This window comes from Neolamprologus brichardi, chromosome 14 (assembly GCF_056152115.1).
Source record: "Neolamprologus brichardi isolate AB-2024 chromosome 14, ASM5615211v1, whole genome shotgun sequence".
NCBI lineage: Eukaryota > Metazoa > Chordata > Actinopteri > Cichliformes > Cichlidae > Neolamprologus > Neolamprologus brichardi.
In genome coordinates, this window is record NC_142117.1 from 16,058,213 (window position 1) to 16,080,255 (window position 22,043).

At 43.1% G+C, this 22,043-nt stretch overlaps 4 protein-coding genes across 7 annotated transcripts; 2 read left to right on the plus strand and 2 right to left on the minus strand.

Annotated features, from left to right (window-relative positions):
* Nucleotides 1-2,958: 2,958 nt before the first annotated feature.
* On the minus strand, nt 2,959-5,442 carry rps25 (ribosomal protein S25). The gene is made up of 5 exons (XM_006799819.3): nt 5,371-5,442; nt 4,723-4,812; nt 4,415-4,598; nt 3,113-3,211; nt 2,959-3,026 (listed from the first exon to the last, which is right to left on the minus strand). Exons 1-4 carry the CDS (start codon nt 5,371-5,373, stop codon nt 3,117-3,119), a joined length of 372 nt encoding a protein of 123 aa, XP_006799882.1. The 5' UTR covers nt 5,374-5,442; the 3' UTR covers nt 2,959-3,026; nt 3,113-3,116.
* Nucleotides 5,443-5,651: 209 nt separating this feature from the next.
* trappc4 (trafficking protein particle complex subunit 4) lies at nt 5,652-7,717 on the plus strand. Its single transcript, XM_006799818.3, has 5 exons — nt 5,652-5,877; nt 6,128-6,302; nt 6,805-6,908; nt 7,142-7,268; nt 7,359-7,717. Exons 1-5 carry the CDS (start codon nt 5,703-5,705, stop codon nt 7,435-7,437), a joined length of 660 nt encoding a protein of 219 aa, XP_006799881.1. The 5' UTR covers nt 5,652-5,702; the 3' UTR covers nt 7,438-7,717.
* slc37a4a (solute carrier family 37 member 4a) lies at nt 7,278-17,613 on the minus strand. 3 transcript variants are annotated; one of them, XM_087850901.1, is made up of 10 exons: nt 17,468-17,613; nt 17,038-17,300; nt 16,692-16,947; nt 16,348-16,580; nt 9,774-10,017; nt 9,252-9,410; nt 9,086-9,171; nt 8,685-8,798; nt 8,442-8,580; nt 7,278-8,345 (listed from the first exon to the last, which is right to left on the minus strand). In XM_087850901.1, the coding sequence occupies exons 3-10, from the start codon at nt 16,837-16,839 to the stop codon at nt 8,179-8,181; spliced, it is 1,290 nt and encodes a 429-aa protein (XP_087707027.1). In that variant the 5' UTR covers nt 16,840-16,947; nt 17,038-17,300; nt 17,468-17,613; the 3' UTR covers nt 7,278-8,178. The 3 variants fall into 3 exon arrangements, with proteins under 3 accessions (XP_087707027.1, XP_006799879.1, XP_087707026.1); XM_006799816.3 differs by having other exon boundaries at nt 16,692-17,300; XM_087850900.1 differs by lacking the exon at nt 17,468-17,613 and having other exon boundaries at nt 16,692-17,414.
* Nucleotides 17,512-21,930, plus strand: cfap45 (cilia and flagella associated protein 45). 2 transcript variants are annotated; one of them, XM_006799814.3, is made up of 12 exons: nt 17,512-17,659; nt 18,718-18,828; nt 19,005-19,111; nt 19,288-19,432; nt 19,519-19,689; nt 19,787-19,965; nt 20,145-20,274; nt 20,355-20,501; nt 20,604-20,717; nt 20,820-21,013; nt 21,087-21,311; nt 21,714-21,930. In XM_006799814.3, the coding sequence occupies exons 2-12, from the start codon at nt 18,754-18,756 to the stop codon at nt 21,778-21,780; spliced, it is 1,554 nt and encodes a 517-aa protein (XP_006799877.2). In that variant the 5' UTR covers nt 17,512-17,659; nt 18,718-18,753; the 3' UTR covers nt 21,781-21,930. The 2 variants fall into 2 exon arrangements, with proteins under 2 accessions (XP_006799877.2, XP_006799875.2); XM_006799812.3 differs by lacking the exon at nt 17,512-17,659 and adding an exon at nt 18,089-18,607.
* The last annotated feature ends 113 nt before the right edge of the window (nt 21,931-22,043 follow it).

Consider the following 22,043-nt stretch of genomic DNA (forward strand, 5'->3'; position numbering starts at 1 on the left):
ATCACATAATGAACAGAGCATTTGTTTGTCATTCAATCCACTGAGTCACTTTCACTGCCCAACCCAGGGCTTGAAGCAGCGGTGTCTAATTTGAGACTTCAGTCATGCCTCTCAGTATAAACTGAAGCTGGTCTTTCAGATACTGTAGCTCTGCAGGGTGACAGCAGGAAGGGTGGACCTTGAAGAGGGCAGTCAGTAAGTGAGAGAGGCGGACGTTCAGCAAACGCAGCAAAGCTGTGGTTCCTGATGTGGAAATTGTTTTATGGTCCTTGAATATATCAGTGAGGGTTTTTTTTAAAAAACTTTAGCTATGTACGTAAATACAATTCAATAACTCAAGGTCATCCATTAATATGACAGCAATATAGCGAGTATCAAAAGTGCAAAATGTTTTTAAATTGAGGATAACACATTTCATTATGAAATATTTACATATAGTCTGTTTGTGTACGTGCCAACATTTGATGATAGGAAGTGGCACGCTGAGTGAGAACACTGTTAAGACAACCTCGATTAAACAGGGACAGCCACTTGATGTTGCTGTTAAACTGAAACTTATCTACAGTGATAGGTTTAAAGAACCAGCCTTGGAGCTAAATGCTGATATTGTAGTCTAAAGAGGGCGGGAGAGATGTCTGTGCCCGAACAAAAACAGGAAAAAATAGATTTAAAGGCTTCTAGGATGTAGGATGGGTAAGGTAAATATAATATGTTTGAAATTCAGGCATAAATAAGGAAGACCCTGCATGAGTTTATCACATTATTTTTGGCTAGTTCGGGGATTGGCAACTTTTACTATCAAACGAGCCACTTTTAAACAATTTCTGACCAGTTATTTAAACCTAGGTAATGCAGGAGGTACAACCTGTTTAGTATAGCATGAAGAAGCTTGTTTCCACCACCATTTAAATAAAATATTTCCCGAAAATCCCGGGTTATTATCTCGATGTTTCGATTTACTCGAACTCGATCTTATGGTAAGTGTTATGGTTAGGTTAAGTCTTAGCCTTACTAACTCGAAATGTTGGGAAAATAACTAAAAAAAAAAAAAGACATTTCGATTTTTTTTTTTTAGATAATAAAAATAATTTGACTTTTTTGGTCTTTTTTTAGTGGGGGAAACAAGCTTAATAAACATAAAATTATTATTATTACTGTTGTTGTTGTCATTATTAAAGAGTGACAGTTTATTACCATCAAAGCCCAACCAACGTACAGACTCGACGTAGCTGAAGCGAAGGGCCATATACATCTCGTCTGGGCATGCGCAAGCTAAGAAGCGGGGGCGGGACATATGACACGGTTATCCAATAGAAACAATTAATAATTATTCCTTGACTTAACACATTCCTTAAAAAAATGTAACATCACATTGTATTTTAAACTTCGGGGCAATTGAATTTAATTTAATGTGACTTTGAATGTGAAAGAATGGTGGCCCTTATGTAAACGCCTTTACAGCCCCTTTAACCTGTCCAGAGCATTCAATCAAGCCCAGTGCAGGCATATTTTTAAGCAAACAAAAATAGGAATTCACTGAGCTTGCACAGTAATTGTACGCAGCACAGTGGGGGAACGATTAAATCACTGATTACTGTCACTTTGATAAATTTAGAAAAAGTCAAACACTGATTGCATGTCCTGAAATTATACGGGAATCAAAGGCTGTTTCACTACATAACCGAGAACACTATCAAAGTGTTGAGCAGCACACTTGATTATGAAAATGTTTCAGCCTTGCAAAACAAGTAAATGCTTTATTCTAGTTAATCAAGCAGCAAACATAAATAGAAATGATGGGATTTCAGTTTGTTGGTGGAAAACTCCAGCAATAGCAGGTGTTAAACAGACACTGCTGTTTCATCATGTGTACTGAGAGGTGGCTCTGTTTGTGTTCTGAGCTCATGTTGGAGGACTGCATCTGTCAGTGGCGTTAAACCTGCAGCATGTTTTTGTGGCTGGTGCTGGAGGTGGTGCTGCGCAGTGACAAAGGAGCACCTGACAGCATCCATCACAGGACTCCTGCGCTATCTTATGCCCCGAGCAAACGGTGACAGTGAAGATAGCTTCTTCATTTCACTCCTATCAATATCTCATAACCTTTCGCTGCCGGTGGCTGGTAACAGACAAGCTGAAGACAAAGTGCAAATCTACCCAGCCAAATTAGAAATGATCCATCTAACACTGAAAACGTGGGACAACTGAGTCAGAATGCCTCTTTAAATTTACTGGGTGACAAACTGAATGCACCACAGTAAATGGGGTGTGAAAGCACCTCAGCAGCAGAAGCTCTTGAATCTGTAAATTTCTCCCCTTGTGTGCAGTTTTGAACAGATATCTGGAAAGCTCTTAATCTCTCTACACTTAGATTAGAACAGCTTCATGCCGCTGCGTTATGTAAAACCAATTAGAAAAAATAACCTTATCAGAGTTTAAGAAGAAGACGGCGAATAATGTTGCCATAATAACCTGCTGCAGTGTTTATTCATTTATGATGCACCTTGTGTTTGTTAGCAAAGCCATCAGATCTAAGTAACACTTCCTATGACACGCTTTTTAGTACCAGAACAGAATGAAACTAATTTATTGCCCCTGATTTTAATCCACTTAACTCAGTCAACTTCAGGAAGGAGGATGTAAAAAACAAAACCACACTTTGATGCAGAGGAACCAGTATTTGCACCTTATTATCAGGCACCAGGAAACAACTGCACAGACACAAAAGGTCTTAACGTTATTATAAGTATCACATAGATGAATAGTTACCAGTCACTATCCTCATCTTTTTACTCTTTGCTTTAACCAATCTTAACATTTTTGCTTAAATGACATTTTTAAATCCAACATAATGCTTATCTGATATCCAGTGACCACCCGACCATATCATGAATACACTAGGAACTTTTATCCACTTCTTAGCTGGACAGACGAACAGTTAAAGCAAAACAAGTGCAAAGGTTTTGTCTTTACATATTTATTCCACCTTTCATTACAAACAGCCCATCACAGGAAACAAACAGGGGAACCTGCAAGAAACAAAGACTGCAGGTTAGTAAAATTGAAAACAAACACAATAATAAAATAGAGACGTGTAGAGATGCTGCTGTAGTACCTGATTATGCCTTCTCTGCTGCTGCCTCCTCATCTCCACCCTTGGTGTTACGTGTGTAAATCAGCTGTGCTCTGTGTTTGGACACCAGTTTGATCATGCCTGCAAGACAAAAACGGACCCAAGTTCTCTGTCAGCATTTTTTTTGTGTTTTTAATTTGCACCGTTATGTCAATTGTTATGATACATTTGCCCTAGTCGGCCTGCACAGGGATGAACATGATATACAGCAGGTAAAGCAGATATGTGCAACAGATCACTTCTCCCAGGTGTCCAAACACTGACAAGTAAATGTATTACAAGGCAGGAAAAGCAATCTAGCTAGGATGCCAATGTAGCCATTATATCTCAAATCAGTTTGACAGCTAATTCTCAAATTAAATTCGGCATAAGGAATTAATACAGAATTTCTTTGTGTGTCCCTCCTGCTGCATATGAAGCTTCACTGTATGGGACAAGAACAAATCTGCTTTCTTTAATCAGAAGCACAGTGCACAGCCTGCTGAAGAAAGGCTTTAATTCATAAAAAGAATGCTATACAGAGTCTAGATGACAATATCTCTGAAACACAATCAGTAACACCACACACACTTCAGTTAAACTACTGTAGGGAGGAAAAATAAATCAATCAAATGAATAAAGCATAATGCACCCGTTTGAAATATGTTCAGCATTTCACATCACATGAAACAGCAGACAGGCTGCAATATATCATTTGTTTCCATGTAGCATTTCGAACAGAAGTTGAAGGATGTCAAAAGAAGAGATAAGTAGTCACGCTGCATGCACATCACTGTCATTTAAAAACAAATGATGAACTCGCTGCCAAACCACTCTGGCCTGGGTTCATACTGTGTAAGCATTTATAAACATTAGACACAGACAGCGAGCAGTGCTGATGACTACGGGCATATTCATCGGCTGAGTTTAATGCTGCATCACAAAATAGTAGATGACAAGAGATGTTACAGTTTCCATTTTTTAAAGCTGGAGCAAGAACCATCTCCTGATCAGTCCTTAATGCATAAGATGTACCATCGTGTAACTGAGTTTTCTCTGAAGTTGGAAATCACCCTGCCAAACTCTCAATCGACTTATTCAGGGCAGTAAATAAATCCTTTGCTGGTAACATAAGCAAACACTGCTTTTTTGGCAGGGACTAAAATCTAATGCTTGGGAATGGTGCTGACCAACTGAGCAAAGCTCGCTACCATGACAGACGTGTGATTAACTTTGATGCCCTTCCTAGCGTCAAAGATCCAACACGGACCTTCAAGAGCTCTGAGCAGAGAAAGTGAAGTTCACCTTTGGCGAGCAGCTCCTGGAGGGCGTTCCTTGCCAGAGAGCCACGGATCTTCAGCCTCTCAGACACAACAGCGGGGGTGATGAGCTTGTAGTTGGGAACTTCTTTGTACAGCTTGTCGTAGGTTGCCTTGTCGAAGAGGACCAGGTTGTTGAGCTTATCCCTCACTTTTCCCTTGGACCACTTCTGCTCAGAAACAGACGTTGTTTTAAAGACCGGGAAACCTCTAGCCTCAACATTTATTCAGCAGCCACATAATATAAAATCCATCCAATATGGGCAAATATGAACAAAAAAAACAAAAACATACCTTCTTCTTGGCTTTGCCTCCAGACTTGTTGACTGGGTCCTTGTCCTTCTTGGACTTCCCAGCATCCTTCTTCTTATCCTGTTTAGGAGGCTGGAAAAAAAAGACATCCGTTAAACTTTCACTCTGAAGCTACATGTTTAACATGGGCTGCAATGTACACAAGAGCAAGTTCGCATCGGTACTCCATTAATATTTTTTAAAGAGAAAAAAAGGGAAATGAGCTAGGGGCTAATGCCGAATTCGGATGGTCGGCATGGGGAGGCCTCGTCCTCAAAACGTTTCTAATCTCGCAGTCTTCATTAATTTTTAACATTTGCACCACTACAATGCTTTAGTATTTAGTGTTTGTGTCATCTGTGCACATGCTAGTATATTTAGCGGTCACATGAGGGACAACTTTACTAAGGTCCTTTCTGTGAGCACAGTGTAGTTGGAAGCATGGTGCGTTTAGCAAACTGCTACTTTGCTAGCCATAAGCTAAATGCGTGAAATCTTAAGAATGACTGCTTCATCCACACACTCTCGTCCCGGTGCGGGGAAGAGCAGTGCTATCAAAAAATGTCCCGAGGTACTACGACTCCTGAATGACTAACGATAAGCCGAAAAAAGTCTAATTTCTTTCAACAAACGTGTAATAACTGTCCTCACCATGTTTCCTCGTCAAGATGTCGGAGCGAAAGGAAGTTCGCCCGTGCAAGAGCCCCTTAGACAACCTGTTTTTGCGGAAGTGAGATTGGGGCATTATGGGAACTTGAGTTTTCTCATGTTTCGTCGCTTTTATTGACTTTATTTGACTTATGAAATTGGCAAACATTCTCACAGTCATTACAGCGGCAGGTTTGAGACCAAAAACTCAAACTTTTACAAATACATACAAATACAAATACAAATACAAGTAAAATCTAATTTATTCATTTGATTTTTAGCCACCCGTCGAGGTCATGTGACAGCCGCTGTCAGCTGGGCAGGACGTTGCAAAGATGGTGATATACAGTGTGTATGTGGTGAACAAGGCTGGAGGGTTAATTTATCAATATGATAACTATGTCCCGCGAGCAGAGGTGGAGAAAACCTTCAGCTACCCTTTGGACTTGGTGCTGAAGCACCACGACGAGAAGGTGGTCGTATCGTTTGGACAGCGGGACGGAATCAGAGGTAACCTCACGGGCACATCGTTAGCTTATTTATTAGCTAGCTATATGGGCAATCTCTAACGAAACCTGCCTTATGCCCAAGCTAAAATACTCGCATGCAGTCTTTGTCGGTTTGTTATCTATAGTATGCGTATTTGTATCGTTTTTTACAGTCCAAGTTAACTGAAATGTTCACTGTTCTTCATTTAAAAATACTGCGGTGTCACTAGCTTGACTGTATGACTGGACTGAAACCTCTTGTCATTCGTCAGTGGGCCATGCAGTGCTGTCCATCAATGGAGTTGATGTGATCGGGAAGAACACATCAGATGGGAAGGACATCCTTGAATACCTGAAAGATCCTTCAAACTATCCCGTGTCTATTCGCTTTGGACGAGCGCGCCTGAGCTCCAATGAGAAGCTGATGCTGGCGTCCATGTTCCACTCGTAAGTAATTTCGTGTGTGTGGATTAAACCCGAGCTGCACAGTGGACAGCGGGGCCAGGTGTTTACTAGTGTTATTTATGTTTTGTTTTGTTTTTTCTGAATGGGAGCCAAAGGAAGTGAAAACAATACATTACATCAATACATTTTTATAGTATGTACTGTTGTTTGATTTTTTTCCTACTCTACACAGGATCGAAAGTATACATACACTTATTAATATTTTATTTTATTATTAATATTTTAATAAGGACACCTGGACAAAATGCAACTTGCAAACATTCATTTAACTAAATATTTGTTTAGGCCTTTGAGCCTTTTTTAACCCTGTGTGGATCAGACAAAATCTTGTACGCTTAATTCTTCAGTTCAAAGAACTCATTAAAATCCAGAAATTACCATGACATTCGTGCCCAGTAGCTAAACTTCAGACAAAAACTGTATGTACCTTCACTTTATGAATGAAGCTAAATAAAGACACCTATTTTTGTGATCCCTCCCTCAGGTTGTTTGCAATAGGTTCACAGTTATCCCCTGAAGCTGGCAGTTCAGGGATTGAAATGTTAGAAACTGACGTCTTCAAACTTCACTGCTTCCAGACTCTCACAGGTCAGTGGTGCAATTAAGTGTCATTTTAGGTTAAAAATACCAAAGAAGTAATTTCTTAGTTGGCTGTAGATTTAAAAACCAAAGCACTTCCATATGTAACGATTTCATTTAATTTTAGCTGTGAACAGCATGCAACTCCAGTAATAAATCTTCCTGGTGTATAAATTCCTTCCTTCCCAGCTTGTTGATAGTCACTATTATAAAATTACATCTTTTTCATTTTGTTCTCTCAGGGATAAAGTTTATCGTGCTGGCGGACCCGCGACAGTCTGGAATCGATGCGTTGTTGAGGAAGATTTATGAGGTGTATTCAGATTTCGCCCTCAAGAACCCGTTCTATTCTCTGGAAATGCCAATCAGGTATTAAAGAGAATTAGGATTGCATTATCCTGAAATAATTTATTACTGTACCCACTGTTTAACACCCACACATTTACTCTTGCTTTTCAGGTGTGAGCTCTTTGATCAGAATCTGAAGAGTGCACTGGAGGTAGCAGAGAAAGCCGGCAACTTTGGAGCTGGATCTTAAATCAGCGCATTCACAGACTGAAAAGAAATAAGTGGACTCCTTTTTCTTGTCTTGGACCGTTTTTTTTTTTTTTTTTTCTGCCCACATTTTCGCATTAACACTTTGTAAATACATTGTTTTGTAAATAATTCAGAGATTAAAATCCATACTGTATTTAAATGTTCTGAATCCATTTTACTGAATTAGTGAGTGAAGACTTTGGCGCATTAAGTGTAAAATTGGAAAAATAACCCTAGAACACTAATGTGCAGTTTCTGTAACAGTATCGCTAACGGTGGGTATATTTTACTCAATATACTTCATCAAAGTACACTAAAGTGCAATACATGACAAATTGAAGTACTCTTATCCTGTACAATGTCTGATAAAATAAGGTATAATGGGGTACTCTGATCATGTTGCTTTTTTAAAAAATAAATTAAAAAGCAAATTCACAGGACTGGAATTTGCAAAAGTCAACTGATATTAGTGTTATAGGGTTAACTAAGAAAAAGTATCATTGACCTAAGATTGCTCATTTCAGTGTGTTGTAGCCTCCTATTTTGCACTCTTTACTATTGCAGTCCTGCAGAGGCATTATCAGAAAAAACATTCTCTAGCAATTTGCAGTAATTTCTTCAAGTTCACACACTATTTAAGCAACATGTTGAGAAGCACCTTTGCACATTTCTATGAACTTTATTTCACATATCACTAATTAAAAACAAAGACGTAAAAATGACTGGCTCGCACAGAATGAGCTCAGTCCGCCTTCTTGGGCACGTGTCCCATCTTTGTTCGAATGTTGCGCAGGAGGAAGAATCCGATAGTAGTGACAAGGCAGGTGACCTCTGCTACCCAGAAGGCCTTTTCCCAGCCATGGTGCTTGGCAATGGTGCTGAATGGGAGTCCAGAAAGGAAGCCACCAACTACAATGGGAATTCACATGGATTATTTCAATGGAAGGAGCGCAACACACACAAAACACAACTTTAGAATTTAACTTTCAATGAATGAAAACTTACTGTTTGCCATCAGGGCAACAATAGCATGTGATGTCCCGCAGTAGTTGGATGGAGCGCTCTCATTGGCTATAACTCCAAACAACGCTATTGGTCCATATGAGGAGAAACCGAAGGCGGCGCCCAAGCCAAGTATCCACACCTTGATGTACAGAGGAGAGATTTTTAAAAAAAAAAAGGGCTACTGAAGTCTGGCATTTGCTGTGCAGTGTGAACAGGTCACAGGAATTAATGTGTCTGTGTTACCTTTGAGCTGTCAGGAGTAACAGTGAGTCTGAACAGGTACATGGACACAAACATTCCTGCCATCATGCAGATCAGGATGAAGTGGCGGGGATTACCATAGAGCCTCATCCCTTGCTGCACACAAAGAAAATACTATGAGATGTTCCATTTCCTGGCTATAAGCTGAATAAAATAACACTGATTGCCCACTTAGGGGTGTTTTATCCCTTTAACTTATGAAATGATGAAGAAAGTGCAGACAGGGAGAAAGCAATCTTAAACAGAAGACGATTTCCAAAAAATAACATTGAAATATTCAAAGGTTAAAACCCTTTCTAGTCCAGTTCTCTCTATATTAAACAGGCTGTTATTGACCATAATCTTGGATCAAATAATGACTCATATTTAAAAAACAAACTCACTCTGGCCACAGCTTTGTCAGAGAGGTAACCTGCAGCCAGACTGCCCACCAGCCCGCCAGCCTCCAGGGCGCTCATGTATGAGCTACCTAAGAAAAGGAACACAGTGAGTTTGACTCTTTATTTCAAAGCAGACTCCAGAAGCGACTGCTTTTCCCCTCGTCCGTACCCATGAGTGTAGACTGGCCCTTGTCCTGAATGAGAAACAGCTGGCCCCAGTCTGTGCAGGCGGTCTTCACCCCAAACACCACCAGGTAGGAGATGGACAGCAGCCACAGGTAGGGGGACAGGAGAAACTCAGACAGGGTGCTTTCATGGCTTGAGGATCCTGAAGAGGAAGCAGACAGAAGACCCTTTTTTGGATACCACGAGCACAGATGTGAGTGATGTGGTGATGGGAGCACTCCTCAGTTTTAAAAAGAAACTTGCATCACATCCTGTGTTCACACTTTGCATGAGCTGGTTTCACGTGAGGGACACGCTGAGTGCAGAGTCCACCGAGTTACTGATCTTTAGTTACAGCGCTCAGGGCCCATGCCGTTAGACAACAGACACACGTGCATGTGTGTGTGTTCAAATTTGTGTTATCAGAGCATTGTCTATGTGTTAACAAGATTCTGAGAAAAGCAGCGGTTCAAACCAGTTGAACCGCACCAGTTTCTGATTGTGCCTGACTAAGAGTCAGACTCACCGCCTTTGCTCTTTTTGGTCGACACCTCTATGTTGGGCAGCCCCACATCCTTGGGCTCGTTCTTGATTACCAGTAGGCAAACAAATGAGGCAACGATGCAAATCATTCCAGAGGCGGACAGTATCGCCCTCCAGCTGTAACTCTGCGACAGCACAGTGGCAACGATGGGGCCCAAGCTGCCGGCCAGATTCATGCTGCAGGACAGAACCGCCCACCACGTCCCGAACTGAGAGGGCTCGAACCACTGATGGAGGAAAAGAGGGAAAAACATTAAGTCAAGACAGCCCTGGCAGGAAGTTCCTTGATACCCACAGAGGATTTTTAAGACGATCCCCACACTTGGTAGTTTAAAAGTCAGATATTCTTTTTTTCTTTCAGACACACAAAACAGTTACAGATTTCTGAGTCCTGTTTAAGACACTATGAAAATACAGTTTAAAAAGAAACTTGTTTTATTGTCTTGGATTAGCTGTTTACGCTCTAACTCTGCCTGACCTGCTGATAAAATAGTTGGGATCTAACATCAGTTTCCAGTTCTTTTTTTTTTTTCTTTTTTTTTTTTTTTCTTTTTTGCCTGTCCCATTTGGTTCTTTAGTCGTCAGAATTGTTGTCTGAAGACCAACAAGGATACCCAATGGATTTATTTTGCCAAATGGATCATCATGGCATTGCCGTATTGGTCCATTTGATCGACCTTTGTTTTTATTATTTATTTTATTTTATTTTCAGTTGTTACAGACGGGACAGACATGAGTGAGGGATAGGAAAGGGAGAAAGAAAGAGGAAGGAAAAGAAAAACAGAAGGGGAGAGGGACAGTGAGAAAGGGGGGAAAAAAAATATCTCCGGGATCACCTGTTGAGAGAAAAAGAATAGAAAACAAGCAAAAAAAACAAAAAAACAAAACAAAGCAACATACTATACACAACACCATCGCATTAATCTAGCTAAGTGTAAACAGCAGTAAATACTAAATATTGAATGTTGTTGTGCAGCACGCAGGACAGACAGCGCACAATGTGCTTTGAAGTAGCAGCCAAGAAAGGTGTGATTTAAGTCTACAAACAGTGAACACCTGTGTGCACACCTGTGTGGGTCGGCGCGCTTGTATTCAAATGGTTTCCCCATGTAATGGTCTGCAAGAGGATGTAGAGAGCCATAGCCCTGTCCCTCAGGGCATGAAGCAGGCATGGAGGAGATCCAGGCCCCAGACATCCAGAGGTCCCAGAGTGCAAGAGCCCAAGGAGGACCACCGGAGGGGCATCCGTGCCACCTTCATGGGAAGGGCTGAGGATACCCAGACGAGGGGTCACCCAGTAGCCGCCAGGCAGAAACTAGAGGGGGCTGCACCGGCGTGCCCGCCGGCTCCGCCGGCAGCCAGCTGTGCCAGAGTGAACCGAGCCGCAGGCACAGAGGCCAGAGACCCGAGGGCCCTCCGCGCCCCGGAAGAGGCCTGACTGAGCAGCAGGCGCCAGGCCCCGCCAAGTAGCCACCGGGAGTGAGCTGGCACATGACCTGAGCGCCCAGCCCCGGACACCAAGAACCAACAATGCACCGACCCCTGAGGGCATCAGTCACCGGCAGGGAGTGTGGTGAGGGGAGATAGGCCTCCACACTTGGAGGGCCTGGGAGTTCCCAGAGAGGTGGAGTCTAAGACCCGACCTGACATATAGACACAGACAAACAGGCACACACAGACACAGACATGCATTCCCACCCTCATGCACACATATACAAACACTCAGCACTCACCCAACGTAGGAATAAACGTAAATGGACATGTACACACAATCACACTCCCCAAACATACTCTATACCCCGGGTCCAGGTATCCTCGCCCCCAGAGGGGGAAACGGCACCCAGACCCAAGAGATGTTACCCTTCCCTCCGGGGTGGAGGCTAGCAGACCGCCCCAGGCTCCGCAGCAGCAGGGAGGCCAATCGGACAGCCAGCATCTCTTCCCAGCCCCCCCGCCTCGATGGCTAGCAGAGAACGGGGGTGTGTTAAGACCCCATACCCTCCTCCTCCCGCTCAAGTGTAGTGTTGCTGCGTGTTGCTCTAAAGTGTGTTTAAAACAAGGGAGAGCATGGTGCTGCTGCCAGAGAGCAGCAGGTGTTAGCACGGCCCCTCCCGAGAACCCTCAATGTCTACATGGATTTAAAATTGAGAGGTGGGCACCGGCGCCAGAGGTAGGTTTGAATACACAGACCGTCTACTGGACGCCGTTAACGTGCCCACCCTCAAGGCCCTATATATATATATATGTGTGTGTGTGTTATGAGAGTGTAAGTAATGTGGATGTCTAAGTTGTGAGATAAAATTGAGGCACAGGTGGCCAGAAGAGGACAGAGGGGGGGGGGGAATGTCTCCCCTGCACCCTGGTGACACACCCGCACCCCAAAGCCCTACCTGTGTGGGTGGGTGTGGTGGAGCGGGAAGAGGGAGGCAGCCGGGGATGGGGAGGAAAAGAAGGGAGGGGAGGGTGTCCCTCCCTAGGGCCAGCTCCCCCGCTGACCCCAATAGGCACCCCCGTCCTCTGGTATCCACCAAGGCAAGGGAGCCCAGGCCCATCCAGACCGGGGCCTACGGCAGCAGCACCGCCAAGCCCCACAGGACCCGGGGCAGCCCACCCCACCCCACCGCAGAGGAAACTGTACCCACCCCAACATTCAATCATCTCCCAGACTACACAAGACACAGACACCCAGGTTAAGTTTATTCTCCACCTCTCCTATGTCTCTCCCCCACCTGCAGAGTGGACTCCTGCAAAGATGGAACAACCTCCCTGCCAGTTGAAGAGCCCCCCGGTTAGGCCGATGCACAAGAGGCCCCCTGCGCCAGGGCTGAGCCCCCGTGCACCCACCCGCCCACAACCTCGGCGACACACCGACGAGGACCGAAGCCCCCAAGGCCCAGCCAGAGCCCCAGCACGGAGGCGAAGCACCCCCGAACCCCAAACCCCCACGCCCGCCCCGGATCCACTCAGGGGCAGCCAGGCCACCAGGCCAGTAACCTACGTCCGCCAGCACAGACCATCCTCCAGCCCCGCTGCACGCAGCCACGAGGAGAACACCCTCTGAGAGCGACCAGAGCCACTAACCAGGTTATGAACACAACCCCCGGGTTAAGCCCTCCAGGGATAACGTCTCTAGGGGTCCTCCAGGTGCCCTAAGCCCATCCCAACCTCCACATCAACCACAATAGCCAAGGCGGGACCAAACCACGACCCCCCAACCCCGCTAGGTGATGGAGCCGATCAAAGGAGCCCAGAGGGATTGATCTAATGTGGTGGCAGAGGCTATATCGAGACTAATGTGATCTATTAGATAGTTTCTATATTGGCTAGAATTAAGATTATTTTTATTTTTCCAGTTCATGAGGACCGTTTTCTTGGCGATGCATAGGGCAGTAAAAACCATGTGGACTGTATTAGTTTCTGTAGTGACATCATCCAAATTTCCCAACAAGCATACTAAAGGGGAGGTTGGAATTTTACATTTCAGACACTTTGATAAGTCTTCACATATCTCGTGCCAAAACTTCTGCACTGGTGGACAGAACCAAAGAGCGTGGATGTAATTGTCTGGTGTATTGCCTTGACAGTGTGAGCAGTTGTTGGCGGATGTAAAGCCCATCTTGAACATTCGATGACCTGTATAGTGCACTCTATGCAGTATTTTGTATTGTATTAATTGCAGATTGGGATTTTTAATCAATTTAAAGGTTTTTAAGCACATCTGAGACCAGACGTTTTGGTCTAAGCTGACTGATAAATCTGCTTCCCACTTTGCAATAGGAAGGGATATTGATTCATCTATTTTAGAAAGTGTTCTGTATATTTTAGATAATAGTTTGGGGGATTTAAGAGTAAGAAATTGAACCACACCTGGTGGTGTTTGTAATTCAACTTGACTGAGGTTAAATTTCTTTTTTACTATGGATTTAATTTGTTGATATTCTAAAAATCTTTTCTTGTTGATCCCATATTGTGTAACTAGTCTGTCAAATGGAATAAATTCTGTTCCCTCTAATATATGTTCTAAGTATTTAATTCCTTTACAACTCCATTCTGGGAAATTAATCTTATTATTGTTTTGTAATATGTCAGGGTTATTCCAGATAGGTGTACGTTTGCATGGGATTAATGAAGACTCCGTTATTTTTAGAAACTCCCACCATGCTGTCAGAGAAAAGCTGATGTTGATGCTTTTAAAGCATTCATGTCTTTTGATGTTTGAGCTAATAAATGGTAGGTCTGAAATCTCTAGATCATTGCATAGTGCCTGTTCAACATCTAGCCAGGGCTCATCTAAGAGGGTACATTTTAACCATTCTGAGATGAACTGAAGCCTGTTGGCTAAGAAGTATTGGTGAAAATTAGGCAGATCTAATCCTCCTCTATCCTTGGTTCTTTGTAGTGTTTTTAAGCTGATACGCGGGGGTTTATCTTTCCAAAGGAATTTAGAAATATGTGAATCCAGAGATCTGAACCAATCTTGTGATGGTTTGTTGGGGATCATTAAAAATAAGTAATTTATTTTTGGCAAGATCATCATTTTTATAGTGGCGACCCTTCCCATGAGTGATATGGGTAGAGATTTCCATCTAGTCAGATCGCCTTCTACTTTCTTTAGAAGTGGGATGTGGTTTAATTTAATTAAGTCTGAAAGCTTAGGAGAAACATTAATACCTAAATATTTAATATTTCCAGATTGTAGTGGGGCAGAAGATGAATTATGGAAGGAGCAGTTAATGGGAAGAACTGTAGATTTTGGCCAATTAATTGAATAATCTGAAACTCTTGAAAACCAGTTTATTAGAGTAATTACCTCAGAGAGGTTGATTTGTGAGTTTTGCAGAAAAAGCAACACATCATCCGCATAGAGACTGATTTTATGTTCTACGTTCTTACATTTTATGCCCTTAATTGTTGTAGCCTGTCTAAATGCTGCTGCTAGAGGTTCGATAAAAATTGCAAAAAGTGAAGGGGAGAGTGGGCATCCCTGTCTGGTGCCCCTCATGAGACAAAAGCTGGAGGATGTCTGGTCATTTGTTCTGATACGAGCTGTTGGGGAATTGTATAATATTCTTATCCAATTTATGAAAGAGTTTCCAAAACCAAATTTGTGTAAAGTTGCAAATAAAAATTTCCAGTTAACTCTGTCAAATGCTTTTTCTGCATCTAGAGATAATATTATGGTTTCAATGTTTTTATTGTATGAGTAGTCTATTAAATTAAATAATCTACGAGTGTTTGTTGAGGAGTGCCGACCTTTTATGAAACCAGTTTGGTCAGGATGAATTAAGAGGGGGGTTATTTTCTCTAATCTCTTTGAGAGAGCTTTGCAGATTATTTTAAGGTCTACATTTATAAGGGATATTGGACGATAACTTGAGGGAAATAAAGGGTCTTTTCCTGGTTTTAGCAGGAGATTAATGTTGGCAGAATTCATATTTGGTGGTAGTCTGCCATTTTTCTTGATTTCCTGCAACAATCTATGGAATACTGGTGCCAAAATTGTCCAGAATTCTTTGTAGAATTCTGCAGGAAAGCCGTCTGGACCTGGAGCCTTGTTATTGGGCATACTTATCAGGGCTTCCTGGAGTTCACCTGGCGTCAGTGGCGAATCCAGTGCTATTGCTTGACTGTCTAGTAATTTTGGAAGAGTTACGTTGTCAAGAAACAAATCAATTTCATTTTTAGACGGGTTTATTTGTGGTGAATATAAAGTTTCATAGAAATCCCTAAAAATGTTGTTTATTCTTCCAGGGTCATATATTGTGTTCCCCGATAAATCTTTAGTAGCACATATAGTTGTTTTTTCTTTATTTATTTTTAACTGGTTTGCTAGAAATCGACCTGATTTGTTACTGTGTTCAAAATTCTGCAAGCGAAGTCTTTGTACAAGGCATTGTGTTTTTCTATTAATAATTTCATTTAATTCTAGTTTTGTTTTGCATATTTTGTTCATTATTTCTTGATCTTGGTGGAACGCGTAGGCTTCTTCTAAGGATTTGATGGTTTTTTCTAATTCCTGAATATTTTTGTTTTCTTCTTTCTTTTTGTGTGATGAGAAAGAAATTATTTTACCTCTCATCACAGCTTTTCCTGCTTCCCATAGAACAGAAGCAGATGTTCCGGGAGTGTCATTAAAGTCTAAATATGAAATCCATTCCTTTTTAAAATATTTAATAAAGTCTTCATCTTTAAGTAGTGATGTGTTAAATCTCCAGTTTTTACTTGGCGTAGTATTATTCTTGTGCATTAGTGTTAAAGATACAGAAGCATGATCGCTGACAGCTATAGGGTGAATCTCAGTGTCTGAAATGTCACTCAGCAGTGAGCTGCTGACCAAAAAATAATCCAGACGAGAGTATCAGTTTCCAGTTCATTCAAGATCTTATAGAGAATACAAACAGTTTTAGGTCCATTTCATTATTTCATCCTGTTTACTTGCTTTACTTTATTAGCTCATTCTGTATTTTCCTACTGCAGTGTCGGTTTGTTTTTTGTAACACTCAGAAGAAACTTAAATTTTAAACTCAATTTGAATTAGAGGGTACCGGGTCATATACCTTGCGCAGCACCCTGCCACAGGGAGGCCAGCCCAGGCCTTGGCCCAGACCGTTGAGAAACCAGAGGGCAGAGAAGACAGCGACAGTGGAGGACCAAGAGAAGATCACGTTGATGCCTCCCACCATGAACAGGCCAATGGAGAAGAGCCAGCGGGCGCTGATTTGGTCTGACAGGACACCACTGATGAACTTACTAATAGCGTAGGCCAAAGATTGACTGCTGGTGATCATACCTGAGAAAAGAGGAGCGCTCATGCACTTGCTGCACAATTGTTGTAAAGGCACATCAGTGTTCTCACATTTATAGAAGGTACACAGGGTTCAAGTTTATAGTACTGACATACCCAGATCGTCCTTATCCAGCTTGATCTCTTGCATTACAGAAGGCATCACGAAGGAGAACGTCTTTCTGTTGAAGTAGTACAATGTGTAGCCCACAAACATGGCCAGAAATATTGTACTTCTGTAGTATCCATAACCTGAGGCAGCCATGGTTGCAGCTCAGTCCTAAAACACTTGCAAAGCAGCTTCCAGAGGAGCTCCTGCCTTTTGCAGCCTGTAGCAGTGAACTTTGCTTCAGGATCCACTGTACACAGGCAGCTGCTTACAAGCAAAGAAGTGTTTGCAATCAGCACCAGAGGTTAATGGTCAACTTCTACACCCTGAAGCTGATTGAATTATGGCGGGTACCCTGCGCTGCACGCTGGCTTCACGAGGGCCGGAGGAGGTGACCATCAGTTTGTGACACTATCACCTGAGAGTGATCTTCTGTCCTTCAGGCAGAAGTCCTTCTGTTTTATCAAGTGTTATTTTCTTGTTGCTGTTTATCTATCTGATAATGCCATGACAGGAGTCCTCGGACTGATGCGTTTAATGATTTACTGAGGAGTCCAATAGCTGCTGTACACCAGGGGGAGGCTCCTATCCAAATGGAGGGGTGTGTGAGTGTGATCCTCATCAGCAAAAAGACCGGAGACACATTCATAAATTCAGGAGGGAGACCACGGTATTTGTGGCAGTGCATAAATCTTTTGTTGCACACGAGAGTTGTGGGTAATACAGTTCCATTGTGCACAACACAGTGTAATCTACAAAACCCAAGTCTTTAATGTATATATACCTGCAGAAACCTCGGTGTGTCCACTTCCGCTTTTCCGTGTATGCGTAAAATCTCGCAGATTAACTTTCCCTGAGTTTAGAGTGAGTTCTCTCTGAAGTTCTGCTCGTTTCGGGGCTGAAGGATTTTTTGTGCAAAATTTCCGCATCATGTGGGCCAACTAGCACCGCCCAGCCACGAAAGCCGACGGTGGTGGTACGGTCCGGATAATGCTCTGTATAACTGTGGCAATGACTGTATGAAATTAAATAACACATAACGACATAAATTGTAATTTAAATCTAAGTAACTACGAGTATTTCCGCGGAATGAGCAAGCTTGTTAGCGCTGTTTTTAGTGTTAGCAATTTCCCCCTGTATTCAAGTAAACACAAATATTTCTACAGTGTAGCATTTTACCAGCTAGCTAACCACTGTTTAATAAGCCAATAACATTGTTTGAGTAAGTTTTGTTTCTTTGCAGCCATGTTGGTAACGCCGTTGGGCATCTCGGGCATTTTGAAATATTAGCAAAATTTACAGAACATACAGCATACATGTTTAAAGCGCCAGTTAAATCTTAAAACCCTATTTGCTGCTTAGCGGCTTTGCCTGAAAATAAGGTTTTAAAAAGCGTCTTTTGTGTTTTTTTTTTTATTCCTAGCTCCATCATTACACTAGAGCTGGGCAAATCGATTTTTGTTGTGTGAAAGTGTTGTGGAAAGTAGAAATCGAAGTGATTTAGCGTTCATTAAAATGTGGTCAGAAGTTTCAGATTGATGACGATTCATCTCAAATATCATGGCGATATGTTCTCCCCTGCATAAGCTGCCTTTATATGTTAGTCAGTATCGGTATCAGCAGCACTGGCCCCGTATTTACATGGTATCGAATCGATACCAAATTTTCCACAGCACTACTTTGCGGTCACGTGAGGTCTGCCCTTCCTCCTGTTCCCATGACAACGGGTAACCAAACATTTCAAAGTCAGTGCCCCGTGAGCTGGAGCCGATATAAGTAGTACGCTAATTTCTTTTAAAAACCACATTAAATATTTGAGCTAGCTGGAAGTTATCCAAGAGCAAAGTATAATATTTAGAGTTTAGTATTTTTTTTTTTAACAAATATAGTCTGTTTCACTGACCCACAGTAACCGAGAGCTATGGTAAGTGTTAGGTTAAAAATAAAAAAGCTATTCTATGCTAAATCCCAGAGTTCAAATGCGTGACCGTTATCTGCTGATAACACCTGAGCGTTGTAATTACTGCCCCGCAGAGACTTGCCTCGAGCTCCACGTCATCCAGGGGCAAAATGTACCTCGGCCGGTACCGCACACTGGCTCCCGTTTCTCGGGTGGATGAAGATCTGTTTGAGAACCAGAAATCGGTGAGTGTGGGTCCCTGCACACTCAGCGGGAAATGGAGGGAAACGCTCAACTCTTATTATTCACAATGATATCCCCAGATATCATCAGAAACTGCATGTAGCTGCAGTGAGAACAGAGGTCGTGGATGAGTTTGGGAGCTAATTACAGCTAAATCTCTGTGTGGATGTCATTGCAGTTTGACAAACGGGTAAAATCAGCATGTGTAGCAAAGGATTGTTCATGGAAGAACCAGGAAGGAGAGACTCTTCAAATCATCACCAAAGACCTCATCCGAAATCTGCGGTAGGCCAGCATGAAACGAGCTCATTTGAATAAAACATGAAGAGAGTCTGTAAAGTGTGTGTGCTGCTCTGTGATAAACCTCTGCCGTATTTCGGCAGGCTAATCAGATTGCTATTGCTGATGTTAATACAGTATACCAAGTTTTTGAAACATTATACCACATGTCATCATGCCAGGATCCCCCAGAGAGATCCTTCAAGAGAGTCCGTCTTACTTCCACCAGCTGAGTTTAAGAGGCTCAACTCAACATCCTGGCTGCTGCTCAAGGAGGAGAGAGAGGCCCTGAGGCAGGCTTACCTGAGGAAGAAAGAAGAGGAACTTGTAGGAAAGCTGACTGCAATTTTAAAATAACAACAACAAAGAAGTCCACTGATTTAATTAGTATTTTTTATGTACTTTTTATTCAGAAAGCTGCAGAGGAAAGGAAGCATAGGATCCATGAGGCAGACCTGTCCCGTAAGCAGAACCAGCCACTGACTGAGCTGGAGATTGAAGCCCGGGAACGTGCACAGCGCCTGGTGGAGCGGAGTAATGCTTTAAGGATGGAACAGGAAGATGAGATCAAACAGCTCAACCAGGTAGGAAGAAAGTGCAGATGTGTGGATGACCAACCTTTAAAAAAATATAAACATACCAGTACACAATAATAAACCTGTGTTTGTGTGGTCGTCTCAGCTGATTTTAGGTGCTCAGTGCCAAGCAAACCGTGACTACCAGATCCAGGAGAAGAAGCAGATCCAGATGGAGTTGACAGAGGAGGAAAGGCGTCTGGACAACATGATGGAGGTGGAGCGCCGCAAGGCTCTGGAGACTCTGAACAAGATTGAAGAGCTACGCAGGCAGCAGAGAGTCAAGTAAATGGAGCCCTATCAGAAACACACCCTCTATCACCCTCTATTCACGGATTGATTTGTTTGCAATTAACGTCATTCTTCGTCTTCTTCTGTTTGGGAGATCGCAGAAATCCTAATAATGAGCAGTGGAGGTCAACTAGGAGCACTGTCAACACGTGTGTGTGTGCTTTATATTTCAGGGGAAGGCAGGAAATTAACGATCAGATCCAGAAACGCCTGGAGAACCGAGAATTGGAGGAAGGCAAGAAAGAGAAAGAGAGTCAGCAGACACGAGAGGACCAGGAGAGAATGAACCTGGAGGATCTCGAGGTGCACGCGGAGGACACATCCACACATGCAGTTAACGTACACCGCGCTCAGTTTCTGCTCTGACCCATGTCTTCCTCCAGGTGCTGGAGAAGAAGAGGATGGAGCAACAGCTTCTGCAGGAGGAGATCAAGCGCATCAACGCAGAGACCATGCGGGCAAAGGAGCGGAGGATAGAGGAGGAGAAGCTGGCTGACATGAGAGTGAAGGAGTATCTCCTAAAAAAGCAGGTCACAGCCCACTGTTCTTTGTGGACGAGCAAGCTACATCATGTGACACACACATTTGATTCTGACATTGTTTTTAACATTAGCAATTCATTAAACCTGCAGGAGCAGCAGGCAGAATACGAAGCAGAGCAAAGACGAATCAAGAAAGAGAAAGAATTGGAGATTGCTCGTTTGAGGGCTCAGCAAGAAAAAGAAAAAGACTACAAGGCTGAGCAGGTCAGGATCTAACAGATGTGCAATATATGAAGATTTGAAACCTGGCAGAAGATTTACAGATGTTCTTAGCTACTTGTGCTTGTGTATATGTTTGTCTGGAAGGATGAGCTCCGTGCTCGCAGGAACCAGGACGCTGCAGAGAGAGAGTGGAGGAGAAAAGAGAGGGAGCGGGCTGCAAAGAAAGTGCAGCTGGAGGCGACGCTGAGATCGGCTCACATGGAGCAGGTTCACTACAAAGAGCGCAATCTGTCAGTGGAGGCGAGTCGGGAGAAGGCAGCGTTTGAGAGGCTGCTAAAGTAAGAAAGTCCGTTCGAAACCGATTTTCAAATAATCTTAATACGCTCCGTTAAAAGTGCTCTCTCCACGCAGAGTGCAGCAGGAAGAGATGGTCAAAGAGCAGGAGCAAAACGACAGGCAGCATCACAAAGTGCAGCAGCACGCGCAGGCCATCCGCCAGCAGATGAAGGAACGCGAGAGCTTAGCCACAGCTAAGCGCAAAGAGACCTTCAAGGAGGCCGAACGGTTGATGGAGGAAACCCGGCAGAGACGTCTGCGCCTCGATGAGCTCAAACAGAAGAAGCTCCAGGAGCTTAAGTAAGTGTGTGTGTGTGTGTGGGGGGGGGGGGGGGGGGGGGGAGGGGGGGGGGTTCACATAATGTAAAGTGTTTCCCCTTCATTCACCTTGCTGTGTGTTTGTAAACCACTCTGCATTTCTCCTATAGTGGCTCTTTCTCAAATAGTGTGTCTTCTTTTTCCCCTCACCCCCAGCGGGTTGCAGCAGACAGTTGCCCCTCCCTGAGTCTGGTTCTGCTGGAGGTTTCTTCCTGTTAAAATAGAGTTTTTCCTCCCACTGTTGGGAGCACTGTCCCAAGTGCTTGTTCATAGGGAGCTGTGTGATTGTAGGGTCTTTACCTAATAATGTAGAGTGCCTTGAGGCTGTTGTTATGAATCACTGCCATACAAATACATTGAATTGTGCTTGTTAATCCACTACAGGGCTACAGGACTCTGCGAAAAGTACTGCAATCAGGTGGAAAGAAAGGTCCAGACCATGACGGGCTGATCACCTGACCACTGGATTCAAACGAGAACACGTGAGAAGTTCTCATCTGGTCCCGCCATTGTATTTACAGTCTAATTTAACATGTTTCAATGTGGGTTAAAATGTAAAGGAATGTAACAATAAAGACTAATAGTTTACTAGTATGGAAAACACTGGCATTCATGTATTTGAGCTGTTAACTCTATAAATAGATTCAGCAACCATTAGAATAGCTTCTGGGTTTTTCCAAGTCTTCAAATCTCCTAACCTCTGAGGCACACCCA